General features: G+C 28.0%; 1 protein-coding gene across 1 annotated transcript; it reads right to left on the bottom strand.

The window, feature by feature from the left end:
• Window positions 1-11,658: 11,658 nt before the first annotated feature.
• On the bottom strand, window positions 11,659-12,876 carry LOC108333263 (elongation of fatty acids protein 3-like). The gene has a single exon (XM_017568662.2). It carries the CDS (start codon window positions 12,742-12,744, stop codon window positions 11,872-11,874), a length of 873 nt encoding a protein of 290 aa, XP_017424151.1. The 5' UTR covers window positions 12,745-12,876; the 3' UTR covers window positions 11,659-11,871.
• Window positions 12,877-23,124: the final 10,248 nt, after the last annotated feature.

Below are 23,124 nucleotides of genomic sequence, written 5' to 3'. Positions count from 1 at the left end.
TTATCTATTCAATGTATGCCTAGTGATAATAGTAGAAGTCCAAAAATGAAATGTAAATTGCAAGATGATATTCGCAATGCCATATTTATATATTTTTGCACACCATTTTGTAATAAGTTTTTCTATGGTCATAATTCATGCATGGAATACAAACACACTAAACGGTTGAACATTTGATGTGCACCTTGTTATTGATGATTTTCACACGCATATGGAAGGTTTTTACAGAAATTGCGTAACTGGGGAAGGTATTTTCTCAACGGACCTTAATTGACTTCTCGAACTTTCCCAAGGCCTTTTTATTGTAAGACAAAATAAGCGGTCCATCTTCAGAGCATACGTGTCTCTCTCGACAACTTTAATAACTCTTTGCGTTCTTCCATCCCTTTCAATACAAAATTATTATTGTTTTTTCTTCTTCTTCCTCATATTTAATATTTGAGAGATTAATTTAATTATTCATTAATTTTTTAATTAAATATCATTACTATTATACTTTGTTTAAACATCATAAAGTTATTGAAATATTTTTAAAGACAACAAAAATATAAAGTTTTAAAATGAATGATGGTTCCTTTAAAGATATTATTTTAATAAATTTAATATAAAAATATTGATATTGATTTTTGAATAAAAAAAGTATTATAGGTCCCTTTTAGCCTTTATCTCTTAGATCAGAGAACTTTTTGTAAGTTAAAAGAAAAGCTCTTGTAATTTGGATGTTAAGATGATAAAAAGTAACTTATATTCCATTACAATATCTTAATCAACAATTATACCATCAACTAATTAGTTTGAGTTTCAGGATTGCCATATGAATCAATGTTAAAACCTAAACCACAAAACAATTCAAAACTCTGTTAAGTACTGTAACTCATAATAATTTTCTTTTCTAAACAAATAAATCTACGAATGTTTTATTTTATTTTAATGCATGTGTTAAATTATGTTATTTTGGATGTATACTTAAAATTATAGAAGTTATCACAAAATATCAAACTTAATCAGATACAGAAAGATAACATTTTAAATCAGATAAGAATAATTTATTCTGCCTTACTTAAAAATGTTGTTTGTGAATTTTTTTAATTTTTAAATTTTAATAAATGTCAATTCAATATTACTTTTATTTATTTAGTTTTATTTCAAATAAATTAAATCAAATAAAATCTTTTCATAGCAATAAAATAACTCGTTTACAAATACAAATTGATTAATTGAACTTTAGGATATCTTGTTATCTAGTTCTATTTTTTCTAATAGAAATTTCTCTTAAATTATATAAATTATAAAATTATATTATTTCACCAGAACAAGTTGATCAATTTTTCATGATATATCACGATAAAATAGAGTTATATGCAACAAAACAAAGATAAGAAGATGACGCAATTTAAAATAAAATTTGTATAATTACATAAAAGAAAAAAAAAGATAACTAATTCAAATGTGTGAGATTATAAATGGATGAATATCATTCATTTTAATTTTATAATATAATATATAAATGTTAAAAAATATGAAATTTATATTATATTTTAAAGTAAATATTTCAAATTAATAATTTTACTATAAATATATTGTTGTTATCTAAAATATGTTTTAATAAATAACTTTTAAATACTAACATACAATTATGCAAAACAAAAACTTATATATCACCCTCCTTCTTCCTTCTTCGTTAGTGACCTTAATAATCGAAACTATTAACGACAACTTCTCCTATTATGTTAGGAAGGAGTTCAACGACATTTAGGTCAACTAGACTTCATTAAAAAAAAATTGAATTTGTACCACAACATTTCATATTAAGAGAGCCTAACAGCTCATATAAGATTTGATACAACTTGGCTAAGGTCTAATACAGTTCGGCCAAGATTTGAAATAGCCTAGACAACAACTTGTTTTAGCCTAGAATAAACCCGACAACCTGTCATAAGCTCGTTTTCATGTGATTTTAGACTTTTAATGACAAAAAAAAAAAACAAACCAACCCAACAACGGGTTGACTCGGGTTACAAAGGTCTTAATCGAGTTATATCAAACCTTGATTGGACTATGTGGCTATGTTAATATAAAATGTTATGACCTGAGTTCAAATTTTTTTTATTGAAGCTAAATTGTCAAGTTGACTCATGAGATTGAAATTGAAAATCATCTTATCTCAAAACGACTTTTTATAAGATTGAAAGTTGTTAAGTGCCCAACAATTTCAATGTGATGTGACAATCAAAGTAAAAGTCATGAGAGTACACAACTTCTTTATTTAAAGTAACTACATAACTTGTTTATTCTTGAATTTTTTTTAAACTACATATTTACATAATTACTGTATCAAATTTGTCTAAATATGTAAAAAAACTCAACTCCTCTCTATCCATTCTCCTCAACCGCCTCCCAGAGCTTTCCTGCGACTATAAAAACCGAGCTTGATCACGTGGTGTTTGGAATCGCAGTCGTAGTCGTTTTGAATGGGTCATCAATAGAACTGTGCCTACGAAGAGTTTTAGAAAAGAAGAGACCGTACAACAAGCAACGAAGAACAAGAGTGCAGTTTAATGTCGCTACTAAAGAAGGAAGAAAGGGAAAATAGATTTAAGGTTTTTAAAGAAAAAAAGATTTAAACTCCAAAGAATCTCACCCAAAAGTCCTAGGAGAAGACACTTAAACCATCTTTGATTAGCATCCTTAGCCATATGGTCCTTGCAAACAACCACAGAGGTTCCAACAACTTCATGTACAAGTAAATTAAACCTTTAATTTTACCTATCACGTATCTTTATATTCAATTAGTGTAATGTTTTACATTTTTCAACGAAAATTACGTTCTAACTTTCTTTTTTAAGATTTTAACTAAAATTTACCAACTATTTCCACAGTTGAAATCCTTAAAAAGATATTCACCTCCAACAAGTTTTATCCTATTCAATTCAACTTTCTATTATATAATTATAATACTCATTCGTGTTTGCTAACTCATGTTATTTACACCAACTTTTCTACTTTGATACATAATTAGAAAGGTCAATTTCTCGTGCACGTTAAGAGCGACTTGGTTGATTTTGACAACCACCACAATAGTTGAATTGTCAAAGGTGATAGTCCCCTTTCAAAACTTAAAAAAATCAAATATAGCATTATTTGTTTGGTTAAATCTAAACAGTTATATTAAAAAAATAATTTTTCTGTATATGTTTTATTAAAATACACGTTTAAAACAGGTTTGCGATTTTTGCTGCAAACCAATTAAAAACGCAAAAATATGTATTGTTTTAACAAACACTTGCAACAAAACAAGCATGTTTCCACCATGTACTGTGTAAATTATGTATACGTGTTTCTGTCTGGCGCCTTTTTGTCAAAGAGAAATAGATTAAATACAATAATTGGGGTGAACTTAGCAAAATAGGGTGAAAAATACAAAAGCTCTTGTACATTGGGATTGGTTGTTCGGCTTGGGCTATTGGGCTTGGAAGGGCTTGACCAATTTCAAAACGGGTGTTTTTTCTGCATCTATCAAATTTCTTTCTACACTCCATCACAGGTTTTTGGAAATTTTAATCCAGAATAAAAGTGAGATGAATTTCTTAGGAAAGATATTTCCAGAATTAATCTAATATGTTCCGGAATGTAAAATTTAGCTTGATGGGTTGCAGGAAGAAATTTGATGGGTGAAGGAAGAAACACCATTTTAAAAATTTTAAAAATAAAACAGAGAAAAATTTAGCAAAGGTGGATGTAGTACCATAACCTTGTCCAACAACAAGCTTGAGTAGTAACTAAATTTATTGACTCATACGTTGTATAAAGTCAAATTAAATAAATAGAGTGAAAATCATAAAACAAAAGTGAAAAATTTGCTTTTAATTAAATATGATGCAGATTGTTATACTGTCTGTTGAATAAATTTAATTCTCATACTTTTAAATAATACAAAATTCAATCTCTTTCTAGATGACAGACTTGATAGATCTTTCATCATAAATAATTCAACAAGAAAAAGACATATAAGTCAAATCCAAATCAGATATTAACACTATACCTCTGATTTAAAATTCCAAGACAATGAAATCTTTCTCATATTCTCATTAATACTTAATAATAGACTCATGCTTTAAATGATGTATTTCAAATTATCAGTTATTAATAACAATATGTTAGGTTATCATTCAACGCACTAGTGGAGAATTAGTTTTTAACATCACCAAGTCGGATCACAAAATAATCAATGTAAATTATTGACAGGTGACATTTTGTAAATAAATTAGACACATAGACGTGACGTTTATGAGTCTGATAGGTAGATAAAAAATTATTTTTTTTCGCCATATAGACGTCCGATCCCGCCACTCCGACGTTGATATATGATTATAGACGTCGGTGCCCCTCCTAACAGACGTGTATATGTCTGACAGGTAGATGAAAAGTTCTTTTTTTTCGCCATATATAGACGTCTGATCCCGCCATCCGACGTCTAAATGGCCTGACAGGGTAGGTGAAAAGTTGTTTTGGACGTCATATTAGTGAGGGCTCCGACGTCTAGGCGAGAATAGACGTTGGTGCCCTCTGTGTCCGACGTCTTGTTTGCTGTTAAATCAAAAATCGAACTCGCGGTTACGCGCACTTCATCGTCTTCCTTTTCGCCTTTTCTCTCCACGGCATTGCATTTTCAGGTGCGTTTTTGTCTCTTTTGAACCGTTTAAACTTACTTTTATTCCAATTAAATTAGTCTTTGATGGATTATCTTCCATTTGAACCAATTAAAATGAGTTTTCGTTGTGTTTTGATGCAATTTTTCTCGTGTCTTTGGGTAGTGTAGTAGCACATTCTCCCTTTGCTAGTTTCCTTGTAAGAAAAGCTTGCGTCTTTTAGATGTCTTATAGCGTTTCAACCCAAAACCGAACCTGGGTCCTTGCCTAGTTCTCATGTCACCATATTCGTTTTCATTGCCAGTTGGAATGGAACTAGGCAAGGACCCAGATTTAGTTTTCGGTTGAAATGTCATAAGAGGTCCAAAAGACGCAACATTTTCTATGACGAAACTAGCAAAGGAAGAAGGTGTTACTACGCTACCCAATGAAACAAGCTGCATTAGACATCGGTTAATGCCATGTCCGACGTCTATAGTGCCCTTAGACGTCGGTTAATGCATGTCGGACGTCTGTGGAGTCCGACGTCCCATTAACGTCACCCATAAAGACGTCGGATCGGGATCTGACGTTAAAAGCCCAAAATAACAGACGTCTAAAACCTTTTCTACACTAGTGATGGTTTTACTAAAAATATTACTACAAAAATCTTCCTCCTTACACATATCTTAACTAGTATGATATTTAAGCATCTTTTTAAAACGTTGAGCTTCAAATTAAGCTATATTTAATAAGCTCCTAAACGTAATTACAACTCTTGCACCAAGTTATACCTTAATAAACTTAATAAAACTCACTGATCTTCATAAAAATAAAAATAAAAGTACAATCTCAAATGTAATAAAAATCATCCACATGCTTAAACACGTATTTTATTCAAATTGTGAGTCAAATAAACTTAAAATATAAATAACATATCTTATACATTTAACTTTTATTAACATATGAATTTGTAACAATATAATAAATAATATCCCTACCTTAACTATATTCTTTTATACTTTTAATAAAATTAACACCTCCATTAAAAAATATAACTTCATCTCATTATCACTCTCATGTTATTTACATTATTATCTTATTTTCAAATACATTCAATGAGGTTATCAGTTTCATTTCCAAAAAACAAGATAAGGTTGATTTTGTTTTTCTCATCACATTTATATGGTTATCTTTATAATATTTTTCTTGTTTTATCCAAATGAACTCCAAAAGGAAATGAGCATTTAATATTTTACTTAAAATAAAATAAAAATTATAAGCAAATAATTTGTGTTCGCCTATTTCATTTATATTTTGTCATCTGTTTGTTTTTCCTTTATGATATTATTGCATACTATACCTATACGTTTTTACTTCCTATGTTCTAATTGTACCTGACAAACGTATATGATCATCCAAAAAATAAGAATAAGAGGTGAAGATTCCCAGAATCCATTGGATAAGATTCCATCTTTCATTCCCCTATAAGCCTGTCACTTAGATTTGGTTTATTAAATTATTATTACGATGACATATTTGTATTCAAATTACGTGAAGTCCACGGCGTGCAATTAACAACCTGCGTCTTTGCGTGCTTTCACGCGTAATACGTCTTTTATAAAATAAGATTTATATATTATAATTTAGTCTTTATATTTAAGTCAGATAAGATTTTTAATATATTTTTTTACATCAAGATAAATAAATCTTAAATTTACTACTAACTATTAATAAAATCTGATAATGATATGATAATAATTGTACGATAAATCTAAGATCAATTTTGAATAATTCTAATATCATATTTTTTAAACTTAACTGAATCATATAAAAGTTTGGTAAAATAAAATTTACTCTATAGTTTAATCTAATTTTATGAAAAGAATTACCCTTATGTATTTCTCAACTACCAAGAGACATTTTCTACAAATTCAACGACCTCGGTCAAATTTCTTGTCTATAATTGTGACATTTAGTATGATTCCATAATATTCCATATATGATTCCCCTTACTATGATTATTGCAAAGGCATATTCGCGTTCAATTTGGTGAGATATTAAGGCAATGAAATTAAGAAAGTATGGTAAGGAAAAGAAAGTGGGGAGAGATTGGTGGGTGAGAAGGATGTGGTGGTGTTACCAAATGAAAACATCTTTAGGAAGACTTATGGCTAAACTAAACTAACATTCTCTCCTAAATAGGGGTGGAAGGCTTTTTGAGCACACGAGAAGACTAGAAAAAATTTCCCAAATAAAACAAAGCTTGGTTGGCGTAATTGATTCAGGTGAATGGTACAGCTCCAAAAGATAACTCTACGAAAACGATATTGTAGCATCCAAAATTGAAGTCGCATTTACGTGGACGATATTCTCTTTCAATTTCCTTCGTCATCAATCAATCATAACAAGCACTTTAAAAGGTACTAAAATTTACACCACCCATTGAAGCGTGTTCGGTATACACGCTTCCGCGGAAGATAAACTTTCTTTTTATATACAATATTTTCAATTATTAAACTTTTATAATTTTTTAAAATAAAATATAAATAAAATTAAAAAATAATATAAAATAAAATAAATATAAAACTTAATTTTAATTTTAATTAAATTTAAGTTAATAAAATATAAATTAACTTTAACATAATAAAATATAAATTAAATTTTAATTTTAATTTTTTAGATAATAAATATTTGTGGACATAGATAATGTTATATCTCATCTGACCCGTTATTCACTATTGCATACAATAATACTCATAAATATCAATTATCTGTTCGAATTTTATTAATAAATATTGGTGAACACAAATATTTTTATCATTTTTATTTTATATATTTTGCGAATTCTAATTTTAGGAATTTAACATTTTCTTTTCCAAATCATTATCGAATTACCAGTAATGTAATAGTGTGACTAATGTAGAGTGACTTGTAATATAGAGTGGAATATGAAATACATTTTAGTTTACTTATATTACTATTTGACTTTTTACAATCATGTGAATTTTACTACTAACATGTAATTTTGCGAATTTTATGGTTCAACTTCCATATCTATCAATTTTACCATTTGAATTTTGAAAATATAAAGATATTAAAAAATTGTGAAGATAAACTATAAGATATACAAGAATAATTAAAGATCGAGAAGTAATAATAAAAAAACATGTTCACAAACTTGGACTCCGCGTATGTTTGACCCACTGGCGATGAGTAATTAAGCCCACAAATTGTATTTCATTATCTTTTCGTTGTTTTTCTAACCTTACTCATATCTTAGTCCACAAACATTATGTCGTTAGATCCATTCTTGGAGATCAGTTCTATCCATAATCAACAAGAGAATATATGAGTCATTTTATGACGGTACAATATTTATTCTCTTAGTATGTGTATACTTTTCTTTTATTATTATATTTCTATTAGTTATTTGGTCATAATATATATCATTAGAGACATTTTTCTTGTATCATCAAAAGATTTGAACGATAAATTAAATCAACAATAAATTGTTGTAAAATAATAATTTAATGCAAAAGAAACGTTGGATTTAAACGTAAGCAAGTTCAAAAATCTAAACAACCAGTTTTTTTATTATTCATTATTGTAGGCAAAATGTTTTTTGGTGCAACGTTCAACTTTTATTTATTTATTTATTATTTATTATTGTTGGTAATGATCTTTGACCAAGTTTCTTACCTAGAGAGTGGTCTCATACTCTGTAAAAAGAGCATTTCCTGCATTATTAAACACACAACATTTTCTTTCATTCTCCTTCTCTTAGTTTTATCCTATCTCCTTTTAGAGTGTCTTGCTAGTTTTGGGATCCTCTTAGAGTACCTTGCTAGTTTTATGATCTCAAAAAAATTTTAGAAGTTCCTGTTGTATTCTAGGAGCTTGCACAATACACTGTGAATAAGTCCTTAAGGATAGTGAAATTATACGCATCAAGAAATACTATTCGTTATTTTGTCCGCATTTATGAATGGTAATGTTCGAATGGTTTTTGGATAAATGTGGTATGTGGTATAAATGGTGTGAGTCAGAAAATGGTATTTATCTATTCGGTGCTTTGAGTTTGATTGCATTGGTTCTAATTCTTTGAGATTGCTCTGTTTCAATAAAATCTTGAAAACTATTTACTTATACATGAACCAATTTCTGTGATATGTTTTTTCAAATAGAAAAAATATATTAGAGTAACTTGAATGGTATCTCATAACAGGACTTATGTGGATACATGTATTCCAATGTTGAATGTTCATTAGAATGCATGAAAATATATGCTTTGTACACTATTGTTATTATCTTTTAAGGTGCAAGGCTGATTGTAATGTTATATTGCTATGATTGTGGTGTTCGTAAGGAGTAGATTAATTAAGAGTGATACTTCTAATTGATGAATAGTTGGAAGTCTTGTATCTCGATGTTGTAAATAATATGCTCTAAGGTTATTTGTATGAAAGAATTTCCAGTGTTTACTTAAGTTCGTTTAGAATTTAATTCATAGATGACTGAATGGTAAGAATGAATTGGGTTTTAAAATTTTCTATAGGTGTTGTAATTGCTGTGAACATTTCTTAGTGGGTTGAATGTTGTTTTGCATACTCTAGTGGCTTTACTCAAATTGTTGTCATACCTTTATTTAGTCTATGTGGTGTTATTGCCATTCTTCTGTTTGTTTTATGTGATAATTATTTACATGGATTATATTATTAGAATATTATTTTAAAAAGGCAAAGCATGTTTTTTTAATTGATGCTGAATCAAATATATTAGTTCCTTCTTTTGTACTGGACAAAAGAAAAAGAAAATTATGAACATTGATACATGTTAAGCTTCTAGAATTTATTTACTACTACTATGATTGTTTTTATTAGATGCCTTAGGTGTTTGATATGGGAAAAGGTATGAAAGTTTTGTTAAATATAAAAAGGGTATATGGTCGTGACTTTATATGTGAAATGTGTTGAGGCATAACTATTTTAATGGTCAACTCAATTATTTTTGCCATTAAGTGATGTTAGCTTTTCCTTCAACAGATTGATTGAGTTTAGTTTGGATAAACAATTGTACAGTAATGTGGAACATATCCTCATACATATATATTTTGGTTTTGGTGCATAAAAATTTGGATTCAATGTTGTGGGACATAATGGGTTTAGTGCATGGCATATAATGGATTGGTATAATGCTTAGGCTTGAAATCAGCGCAATCTTATGATTTGCTATAATTTTAAGCTTCTACAATTTTTTTTTAAAGATTGAGACATGGTATTGGATGAAAAGCTAATATATCATTTAGTGCTTTTGGCATATATTATTTTTATTTAACCTAGTTGGTACATTTTATTTCAGTATTAGTACAATGACAGTTTTGATTTAAAAACAGGATGGGTGTATGTTAATTTTACTTAATTACTCGAACAAATAAATTTTTTTACCTAATGATATTGATAGTACTCTAAATCTAAAAGTAGAGAATATGTCATTATATTTATATGTGAATGATAAGTTAATGATTGATACATGCAATAAGATAGTCTCTAGAACTAAGATTTCTAAAATTTTATTGTAAAATATAAGTTGGTTCTAGGTGAAGTTAGTGTGATTTTAAAAGATAGAATCATAAGGAAGAGAGATAGTATATTCCTATCTCAATAGAATAACTTTTTAAGAAATTTGAGTTTTATAACTTTAAACCAGTGAGTATCTCTTATGATGTTAATTCTAAATTAATGAAAAATAAAAGAGAATCTATTTCTCAGCCTCAGTATACCTAGATAATTGGGAGTTTACTGCACCTGATGAGCACTTATGAGTGTCAAGTGAGACTACTTCCATGAGATTTTGGCATAATCTCTAGAGCACTCATGAATACCGAACTCACATATGACATAATAAGCACAATACAACGATAACAACAAGGATTGTGGGGGTGTGTTGTAATTGATAAACCTTTATAACACACGTCAAGTGTCTTTGGTTCATATGGTTTGCTATGTCAACTACACTGTGTGTTAAGTTTCTTGATTTAAGACTAGTTCATATAGCTGCTATACTAGCTTTGATGCATTACAACCTATGAAACCCAGAATAAAAGTTTCTTATCTTTCTTTTAATCTTTGTTTAACCATCTGAACACAGGTTTGCACCATTGCTTTATATATAATTATTTTCCAAGTTTTCTATTTTCTTTCTTTTGCAATATGGGGGGATTGCTGTAAAATAATAATTTATTACAAAAAAAATGTTGGTTTTGAACGTGACCGACGTTTAAAAGTACAAATGGTCAGTTTTTTATTATTCATTATTGTAAACAAAATGTTCTTTGGTGCAAAGTTCAGTTTTTATTTATTGATTTATTATTCATTATTGTTGGCAAAAGTCTTTGACCAAGTTTCTCACCTAGGAGATGTCTTACCCTCTTATAAATAGAATATTTCTTACATTCTTAAACACAACATTTTTTCTCATTCTCCTTCCTCTTAGTTTCATCCTTTCTTCTTTTCTTTTCTAAAAATATTCAAGATTTATTTTCTACTCATTTTACAATCCTTATTAGTTTTGAAGGAAATTTGCACCATACATCACGAATAAATCATTAAAATCAATAAAATTACACACCTCAAAAAATACTATTCTAAATTTTATCAGCATTTTCTACTACATAAATTAAGTCTGATCTTTCATTATCTCTTCATTGTTTCTCCAACCTTTCTCATAATTAGGTTCATTCTTCAAGATAACATAAAGGAGTGAATGAGACCTTATAATACTTATTCCTCTAATATGTATATACTTTTCTTTTTATAATTTATACTGTTATTAGTTTTATGCTCGTTATATTCTATATTGTTATTAGTTTTATGGTCACTATATACCATCGGAGAGACATTTTTATTTTATCATAAAAATGAACTAACGAATGTGATTGTTACGGACACTACTCTAATGTGATTGTGACTTACCCGCCTATAGCATTAAAATGAACTGACTAATAACAAATGAAAAAACATTTGAGTCATAATACACAAAAAATATATATTATGTAAAAAATCATAATTAGTACTCAAAATTTAAAAGAAAAAGTTACAATTTACTTCTATTGTGTAATAACATCTTCGTTCATCTATTATGTACTAAAAGTGATCATCAACATTACCAAAGGACAAAACACTTTGGGACCCAAACTGCAACCACCTGTGTCTTATTTTTAATTTTCATTTTACAGTTCAACTTATTTGAAGTCACGCGCTTCCGCAAGCGAAGGAGCAACGCTCCTCAGCATTCTTCTTTTTCCGACGTACATCCTCACGTAGAAGTTGAGAAAGAGCGTGAGAAGAGCGAGGTTCAGGACGCAGTTGAAGAGCCACGCGCCAATCCCGTTGCAGCCGCCTTTGAAGAAGAAGTGGAGGAAGAAGACGCCGACGTGACACGCCACATTGCAAGCGAGGAGCGCGATCTGGCAGTTGAGGACGAAGGGGAAGCACGCGCCGCGCAGACCTATGGCGGTCCAGAAGCGGTAGGCGTAAACGAGGGCGTAGACAAGGGTGGCGAAGAGGATGGCCAGGACCTGAAAGGACTGCGAGAATTCCAGCCAGAGAAAGGAAGCGAAAGCGGAGATGGAGTGGTTCAGGAGGTGGAAAAACGACAACCTGCGGCGTCGTAGGATGGTGAGAGGGGTTCGGAACATGTGGAGGAAGCGGGAGAGGTAATAGACGTAGGACCAGAAGAAGACGCGGCCGGAGGGGCGGGTTCCCAGAGGAAAGCAGAGGAGCCACTCCAGTGGGGTTTTGGACCGCTGCCAGAACCACCGGGTGTCGCGGATCTCGGCGGCGGTAGATATTAGGATTCCGGCGAAGATGGTGACGGAGGCGAGGGACATGGAGAGGCTGTGAAGTGCCGCGAGGGGGCCGATGGGGATGGGACGGTGGCGGCGGAAAAGAACAAGCGAGAGGTGGAGGAAGAGCGAGAGGATGAGGTAGGTGGCGATGGAATAGAAGAGGAAGGACCACGTGGCGCCCCATGATTGGGCATGGCTCCACCGGAACCCCACGATGGAGGGGTGCTCCGAGAGATAGTAGATTAGTGGCGGTGGCGCCTTGGGCATCGTGAAGAGTGCTTTCACATTTCGTCTTTCTGTCTGGTTGGAACTTGGAAAAGGTTAGACTCTGAAACTGAAGAGTGAAAAATCAATTCAAGAGTAGGGACTTGGCGGACATTAAAATGTGATGGAAAGTGTTAAGCAATGACGTGGCACCTTCTCATTGGATTCAAGTGTGGAGGTCACGGACAACCATTGCCACGTGCGATTGAAATTATTTTCCGCTTACGCAATTTCTCATGTGTATCGAACTCCTCTGGGTCCACTCTGCTTTTTATAATATTTTCCACTTCACCTCGCGTTTTTTTTGTGTAGTTTTTAATTGGTAGCTCCTCACAACAACCACAACTATATATTTTTTTAAAATTTAAGATATGCCTTTTCAAACAATTATAATAATTTTTCTCTCATTTTAATATCGCAATCCCCTCTTATTAACTATTTTCATATCATTTTTTAATTAAATAATTTATCTCGTAATAAATAAAACAATTTCTTCATTTAAAAAGGGTATGTGTCTCTTAAAATATAATTTTTAAACTTTATTATTTTAATATAATAAAAATATGAATATCTGTATGCTGGAGTACATGTATTTGGCAAATAATAAAAGAAAATATTAATCTTAATACATCAATTCAAGTTTTGTTTAGTTTTAACGAAATTCTTTAATTTGCATCCTTAAACATGGATGATGTGTTAATTTATTATATATTCTTCGTATAAGATCTTTTAAGTGTAGTTGTCAATAAAAAAACTATTGATTTTAATGTAATAAGTATAACTATAATAACCCAGTTTTTAGCAATTAAGTGTTATCAACTACATTATTACCCATTTGAAAATAGAGTTCATAGTTAAGAATAGATACAAAAGTATATATTTTACTATCTTTCATATACAGTTTCCAAAATAAATTATTTTAAAAAAAAGGATAAGACATATCACTTTTAAATAGAAACAAATTTATATTGTAAATTATGAAAATTAGTATATGACTTCACATTAAACATTAAATTTGCACTCACACACAAGACCACAAATAATACAATCAAATTGTCTATTTTATATATCAAGAACTACATATTCGACTTTCAGAAAACTATTGTATTGACGTAACATTATAAGGCAGTACACTTCTCATTATTCATTCACTCGTGTATCTTAGAAGCAATACTTATTTCATGTTCAAACCTTTTTTTAATTAATAGAACATGACAAAAAGGTAAATTTTATATTGAAGTTTTGTTAACAATAAATAATACAATTATTATTTTGTTTTTTTTATTTTTTTATTTGACCTCATTCCATTTTTTTCTTCAATCATTTCCAACTTATCGATTAACTATTTTTTTTTCTTTAAAAATAAATTGATCAATGTGCTAAAAATATTAAAATGAAAAAATACATGTTTAATGATGAGTTAAAAATAAAAAGACTGAAATAATGACAACATTATATTAAAATCAAATAATATGGTACTGTGATAAAAAAAAAACTGTTTTGAATATCCAATGAAAATTATATTTTTAACAGAAGCTCAATTAAAAATATTATTTAAATTTATAATGTTAAAGAATTTAACTCTAAACTGTATTTTAAAATACTGAATTGAAATCAAGCTTTAGAAATACCTTTTATTTATTTAACACATTTAATAATTAAGTTATCTTAAAAAAAGTTCAATGACTACTTTATAACCAATTTAACTTTCGAAATCAAATTATTGGAAAAAAGAATGAGTAAATGTCTGTATTGTTATTTTAGGCTTCAAAACTATATTTAGTAATTTATTGCATTTTAAACCTTGGTTAAGTTTGATGGAAAGTTAATAAATTGAAAACTACTTTTCGTTTACCTGATAAAGACAATGATGTGAAAATTTTGACATAAGCTTCTATTATTACAAGAACTTACTTTACAGAAGTTTCTCTCCTATCAAGAAGCAAGTGGTTGATAAGGTTTTAGGTCATGATATTTCTAAGTATTTGATTAAGGATACATTTGATGAGAAAAAATCTATTTTAAATTTAAGAAACATAGTTTTTAGCATTAATAAATTTATCATATTATAATTATACAAATGAAATAATAAAATCAGAGATTAATTTTAAAATTAATTCTTATTCTATGTCTTACCCGTATTTTGATGTAGACATTATGATTTAGAGAATCATAAGTTTTCAAAATTAAGTATGATTCTGATTAATATTAATTTTTTTTTATCTCTCAAAAAAATTACAAATTTGTTAGGAATTTAAAGAGTAATTGAATATATTTTTTTATGATGAATATATTTGTCAGGTATTTATATGTGGTAAAATATTTTTAAACTTAAAAAACAAGATTTCGCCTTCACATATAACTAGAGATAAGCAATTATACAAACTTAAGAAAATGAGCGATATTAAATGGAATTTTATCATGTAAGTGTAATTGATCATTAACAGAGTCGGTATTCTACGACTACAACTAATTGTAAAAAAAGTTAGAACTAGAAAAGGTTAAAAATATATTTGAAAGTTTAAAAGCTCTTGTTAAAATTATTTAACCTAGTGTTACATTAAATTTTTTTATGAATCTTAGCCCTATATATCACATGTGTTGGTATAAAAATCTGTACCTACCTGTGGACGTGTATCGACGTGGGTCATTTATCTATGTCCTTCGCTATTAAGAAACATATGTTATGAATTATCACCTTCTTAGGAATTTGTCCCATTTATTTGTGCACTTGAATTGATCTAAGAGGCTGCGTAAATAGTTATGTTGTGGAAACGCCAAAATTAGGTTATCTATTTCCATTATGTAAAGAATCTGAAAGAAGCATTTAAGCAGTTATGTGGGGTTTATTGTGTAGTTGGAAACAGTAACAATGATTTGATTGTTGAGTTGATGTGCGATTATTTAGGTTGTTGCTCAACAATTTTCATTGCTACCAGTTACATGGTATGTCCAACCACTTACTTTTAACACCACCTACACGTTCTTCTCACTCCCTTTCAATATTCTATAGTTAAAATCCAACCCAAGGCCCATAGTAAAGTATAATCCAAAATATCTCAATTAAAACATAAATCACAATAAAATTCAAGTCATTAATCATTCAACATGATAAAAGATCATAATACGATATTTACTCTTTAAAGTTCAAGTAATTAATTTATTAATTAAATACACCTTTAAAATAACTCATCTTTTTTTCCCTCTTCATCTTTAACCTTACATGAGACTAAAATAATGATAGAAAAAAAAGTGAGTCATCTAAAATGAAAATTATGTATAATTGCTCAACGAGTTACATTATCATTTAAAGAATATGTATAATTTTGTAGCACAAGTTTTAATGGTGAGGTTTCTAACTTATCTATCTAAGTATTTCACTTATATTTTAGATAAAAACACATACATTATAATTTTGTCATTGTCTCGCACAAATCTAGTTAGTCACATAACTAATTAGAATCACCATTAGTGCAAAGAGAGAAGCATAAAATATATACTAAACAACATTACATGTTAAATTGTAGATAAACATCATTGTAAATTAGATTTCAACATTATATTTCAATCATCTCGCAATTCAATCTCATCATATAACAATACTTTTTTAAATCAAAACTGGTTTCTCTTAGTTGGAGTAAAAATCCAAAGTTATTTTTATAGCTCTAATTCTCATAAGATGTTCTAACTATATACAAAAAATTTTGTCAAAAATCATAATAAATCCTCATTATCATAAACAAATAGATATTCATCTTGAGTTGTTTCGAATCACATGCATGAAACATAGAACAATATGTCTATTGGATTTTTTTTCTATTTTAATCTTTTAATATTGTTTGTGTGTTAAATATAATTAAATATTTTAACATATTAGTTTTCAACATCACATATTTATAAATACACATTTATATTTTATTTCGTGGTTCACTTAATATATATTTTTATACTATCCTTAAGTAAATAATAAATCATTAATCTTTTATTCTTTTTATAATTCTTGTATTTATGGTAAATTCTTGTTTTTATAAAGGCTCAAATTTAAAATTAATAAATTATAAAACAAATTATTAATATTTTTCTTAAAATTATGCGGACTAACAGGTAAACTTTTAAATTTGCAAACACTCGATTGTGCAAGAATGATCAAACTTATTAACTCGTTTTATGTGAATTAACTTACTTTAACTAAATCCGAAACTTGAAATTGTTAAAAAATTTAACCAAGAATACGAGGAAAGCTTTATTGTTGTCATAATTCAGACTTGTATTTATAAATATACTTAGCTAAGTGACATACAACATGAGTCAGTCTATCACTAACAAAATGCTTATCATCTTAATAGAAATATAACACGTAAATTAAACAGAATGGAGAGAGAAACAGAAAAGACTAAACAAATATATTCCTCTAATATTCTCTAACAATACCCCTTAAACTCAAGGTTATTAAAAAGATTCAATAACATTGAGTTGATCACGGGAAAGACAAAAGCATCTTTGAGAGAGTGGTTTGAGGTCATCAATTTGATCATCAAGAGAGATGTAACTAACACATAAGGACTGATTGAGAGCTTTATCAATAATAACAAAAAAATATATCAAACTCCATATATAGTTTAATTTTTTTATATAAATAAACGTTTATCTATTAACCCAGAGGCAATACTTTGATTAATAAATTATTTTATGATCTTAAAATTGAATGAATAATTTGACAAAGTAACAATATAAGAAAGAGACTTTTCAAGAAAGCACGAGAAACCTCAACTGAGAAGCAAAAGTTGTATCAAATATCTCTCATTTTTAGTCACCATATCAAGAATAGGAGGTAGATATGTATGACTGGAAAAGGTTTGAGACAATTTATCTTAGGAGATTGTTCAATATTTATGGGGACATTGAATTTCAACTATATTGTCAGGATAGTAGTGAATGCAGTGAACATGAAGATGAAGTATGCTCTTGGTGTAGAACAATCAATTAAGTAATAACATTTATACTTAGTTAGTTTTAATCTTATAAAAAATATAGATTAAGAAAACATGAATTAAAAATATACAATAATATAATATATTAAAATGTCATTTTTAATAAAAATATTATTATAAATTTGGTCTATTTGAAGAGGAGCAATATTGTTTCATTTTAAAAAAAATTAGGATAAGATAATGACACTTGACACTAACACTAGTACATGACATTATCCTGCCATGTGACATTATCCTGCCATGTGACATTATTAATGGATGTCACACGTGGACAATAAAAATCTTCCAAAAAGAAAAATCACAAAAAAAAAACAATGAATTAAAAAAATTAAAAAAAGAACATATTATTTGTAATTTTGTTTTTGAAAAGAAGATAATTGATATCATTTATCATAAGTTAAGCAATTGAAAAAAGTTAAACACCAACTTGAAACTTTGCAATCAAATGGAAAGAAACAAGTAATTAAGCCAACTATAAAATGTACACACGTTAAATGCTTATAAATTAGGATAAGAGTGGAGTGGAAATAAATTTCATTATTGCATTTTAACTTTTAAAGTAAAATTTTTATATCATCTGTATTTTTATATTGATATATTATACTCATATCTTATATTTTTTTCTTTTATATTTTTAATATTAATTAATTAATTTTAAAAAAATCACGACATATTAAACATATTATTATGAAATATTCAACAATAAAATTATGTATTCTTTTCACTCAATATTAAATATTTATAAAGAAATTATAATTTTATACACTTTAAATCAGATTATCAAATAATAATTAGATATAAGTGAAAGAATTATATAAAATATTACATAATTATATATAAATAAAATTTTATGACAATCAAAATATTTATTAATTTAATAAAAAATGTAATGAAACAAAGTTGATAAAGTTAAAAATATTTTTGAATTTGTTTTAAAAATAAAACAAAATATTCAAGCTTAAAAAAGTATACTTTCTTTCTCCAAATTCTAGTGAAATCTATTTTATTATACTAATAAAAATTATAATATACAACTTGAACAAAATCACAAAAGTAATTAAACTAATAACAATTTAAATTTAGACATATATACTTCTTTTTTTGAAGTTATGTGTTAGATGATAATAAATAAGATTCATAATAATAACATTAAATTATTATATTAGAGTAAATAAAATTTCTTTACACGTAGTTATAAAATTATACTATGAAAATGAGTTAAAAATGAAAATAATCATGTAAACAATCATAAAAAATAATATTTTACATTATAAAAATAAATAACAAATTAAAATATTAAAAAAATAAAAGTGATCATATGTTTAGGAAAGTACCTAAAATATATGAAAGAACTTTCCAAATATCAAAGTAATGGAATCTTTAATAGATAACGAAAGAAAATTAACAAATTTTTTTCCAAGTAGAACAAAAATTTAAAGAAAAAAAATAGTAAAAAAGATAATTTTTTTTTGTATCAGCTAGTAAATGAAAGTTATGCAATTGAATATTTGAAATTAAAAATCAAATAGTTTCATATGAATAAAAAATAAATTATAAATAAAAATATTAAAAAGTAAAAATATGAAAAAAAAAAACTATTTAAATATAAATAAATATACATGTTATTAAAATTGTGATAAAATGGTACTATTAGGCAAGTTTCCTACATATATACATAATACTTAGCATGAGGCAAGTTTGGTATTTGTTCATTGAGACCATTAGTCCATGCTATTTTAACTTCCATATTTTGACTTTCGTATTTTAAACTTCCGCTTAGTATCTCAAGAGGAAACAAAAATGTAGAGCTCAGGTACGAATCAACTAATAGAACGAGTAGAATTAATAATTTTTTACTAAGAAGTTTGTTAACTTTATGTCTCACGATACCAAACAAATCCTACTGCTCTCTAAGAAGTCAATAAAGAAAACAGAAGGAGAAATTGAAAATGATGCCATTATGAAAGGTGTCGGTCCAAAATATTTAATATATGTAAAAAAATGTTGCTTTCTCCAAATGCCATACCCAAAATACGCGTTTGAGTGTTAGATAATAATTATATTTCGAAGTGTTATTTATTTTAAAATGAATAGAAGGAAAGAAAATTGAGACGGTGAAATAAGCACTTTTGAGTAGAGGTGACTTTTCCGGCCGTCTTGGCGGCCAGAGCCGGTCATGAAACAATATCGGTTTTTAATTGTATGTAATTTAACAATTCAATTTTCCTTCTTAATTCTATTAGTCAAATATAGGATAATCCTTGTTTGGTATGCATCAAGTTCCCACTTAAGTCATTTCTGGTAATTTCCAATCGATCAGCTTTGCCATATGTAGCACGTGTTGACATATTGTACAAAATTGCTTCCACGAAACATGAAGTAACCTTTCGAAAGGGCACGTGAGATTTACTTGGGTAACATTATTTTTATTTTTTTAATTTATTTTATATTTTGTAAAATATTTAAACCTTGAGGGAATGTGTTTTTGGAAGGGGTGGGAAATGGGAGTGTCCCTCACCCAATACCAATCAACGAGTCCAAAGTCCAAGTCCAAGAGATCCATCACCAGCTGTGCTAGATGGGATGAATTTAATCGTTGAAAATTATATATTTTTTCAGTCTTTGAGAAAATGATGTCAAATGACAACATATTTAAATATGAGCTGTTGAAGTTTATTAATTCAAATATGTCATTTTCTTTTCAATTTTTTTTTCTTTTCCGCCATGTCTTGTTATGTGTGAGTTACAGCAGTTGATATAGAAAAAAAGGGAAATAAATTATTATCCAACGTTTTTCTTTATACTTTATTCCTTATTTTTATGATAGACAATAACAAAATAGTATCGGCAACTAGGAACGTGAAATGCACATGTTTTTTTTAATTGTTTGAAATATTTTTTATTTTAATAGAAAATTTTCACATTCATATATGTCATCTTACATTTAAATTATTAAAACCCTTTTGATTTATTTAGCTAATTTAACAAATTTATATTAAATTTTATTTGGTATGTTCTTTTATAATTACTTATAATACACACATTCAATAATTTTTATGTTTTTTTATAATTTTTTATTTTTATTTGACATTTACATAATTATAATTTCTTTCTCAATCTTTAATATTGAAAAAAAATGCATAGACATTAAATACTTAATAATGTCATTTTTTTTATATGAGTTTTATTTTTCTATAAAAAAAAGCATTTCCAGTTTGGAATGAAGAAGATGAAAGATGGAAGAAGACAATGTTTTTGTGAGAGTATTAGTGTGTATGTATTTCATGATATCTTGTTGGAGATTTTCTCTTACTATATGACAATTTATCTCAATATGTTTTGTCTGCTTGTGGAACACAAGGTCTAAAACAATTTTGAATGACAGATAAGTTATCACATAAAGATTCACTAGTTAAGGATGACTGATGTGAAGATCATCGATAAAGTAATGAATCACTGTAGTTTACATGTTGTGGATGCTAAGGCTCTATATTGGGATTTAGAGGAACTTTTGCTAAAAGTGTTTTGTTTCTTTGATCTCCAAGCTATGGGAGAGTGACCAATTTAGACAATATATTATGTTAATGATTTCCTAGTTTCAAGGCAACCAGTCCAATTAGTGACACTAAAACCATTAATATTGATTTCATTATCAACACTTAAAATGATACCATCACTAAGACTTTGTTTAAGTATATGAGGATTTGAAAAGAAGCTTGATGCTGAACAATGGTAGGGGTAGAAACATGTTGGTTGAGATTATGTACAACACATGTTATATCTAGACGTGTATTGGTTAAATATATAAGTTTGCTAATAAGTCCTTTATAGAACATGGGATTGTGAAGAAGCTATATGCAGGATTGGTAAAGGGGAGTTTGGAGAAGCTCATGGGAGTGGGAACAAGCGCAGAAGCAAGTATTCCAGCTTCATGCAGCAAATCTAAAGTGTACTCACATTGACATAGATGTATTTCTTTTGCACTCTTTACCACCTCGAGACTAAGAAAAAAAGTTAAATCTTCCAAATTTTGAATTCTGAAAGAATTATCAAGCATCAAAGTAGTGTTGTTTTATGTTAAAACTGTGTCATCTGCATAATTGCGCTTAACGACTACTTTTGTGAACAAAATTGCGCTCAACACTGTTTTTCTGTCGCTTAATGGTGGATGAATATGACCAGGTTGTCTCTATGATGCTGGCACTCAACGATAAGGAGGTGGCGCTTAGTGCCAGATGACTTCATGATCTTTTATTTATGTTGTTCTTTTTACTTTTATGAGTTGCCAACTTTTTTGGATGCAAAGCTTCTTATCACTAAACTAGACACAAAAAATGAGGATTAGTAATATAATTGGATTAATGTAACCCTAAATGTAATTATTTACAAAAATAATATAAAATTGAGAATTAAGAAGGTTACAAACTAGAGAATATTAATTTTGTTAATAAGATATGACTAAAATAATAGTAAAAATTAACATTATCATCCATCATATTGATAAAGAACCGAAGGAAGTTTAATCTTGACTTGGACCCAAGAAACAAGAAATGTTTTTCTTTAATTCTAGTATTGACAAAAGAGAAAATCAAAAGTAAACTTTTCATAAAAATATATTTTAAGAGTACGAAAAACTATATTGGTCACATAAATATAAATATATATATATATATATATATATATATATATATATATGTATATAAAGAACAGAGATATAAATATAAATATATATATATATATATATATATATATATATATATATAAATAAAAAGAACAGAGATATAAAATTAATTAAAAATTTAATTAAACTAAAATTAACTTGACTTGAACCAAACTACACTCCATTAACTAATATAAAACTTTAATATAAAACTTTGATGGTTATTGGAGAGTTGGATCTAATTTCACAAAAAAATTGTAGGAAAAGATTTATAGTTTTGTCCATAAAAGTTTGTGTGAAAAGATTTACAGATTTGTCTACAAAAAATTGTATGAAAATGTTACTGTTTTTATAAGAAGAATGTATAGTTTTGTCAAGAAAAAATGGTTCAAGAGAGATTTATAATTTTGTCCGTAAAAAGATGTTCGAAAATAGTTTGTAGTTTATCTAAAAAAGATTGTTTGAAGGTTTTTAATTTTTACCAAACAAAAATTCCGTATTTGTTGAGTATGTATGACGTAGACTTGAGGTGCAAATTTACATTAATTTTGTTTTACATTTTTATTTATATTTTGGCTCTTGCTTTATGCATGAAAACTTATTTTTCTATCAACAATTGTTTGATTACTTTGATAATGTTGATTTGAATAAAATAAAATAAAATATAATGTGTCGTGTTTTTATCTTTAATATGTTGTTTTCTTCAACTTAAAATGTTTCAGCTGTAAACTA

Source organism: Vigna angularis, chromosome 1 (genome assembly GCF_016808095.1).
Source record: "Vigna angularis cultivar LongXiaoDou No.4 chromosome 1, ASM1680809v1, whole genome shotgun sequence".
Taxonomy (NCBI): domain Eukaryota; kingdom Viridiplantae; phylum Streptophyta; class Magnoliopsida; order Fabales; family Fabaceae; genus Vigna; species Vigna angularis.
The sequence above is the reverse complement of the archived record's forward strand: the minus strand, read 5'-3'. Positions and strand labels throughout refer to the sequence as shown.

Excerpts from the sequence above, each read along its gene's own strand:
- LOC108333263 (XM_017568662.2), bottom strand. The coding sequence starts at position 12,744 with ATGCCCAAGGCGCCACCGCCACTAATCTACTATCTCTCGGAGCACCCC.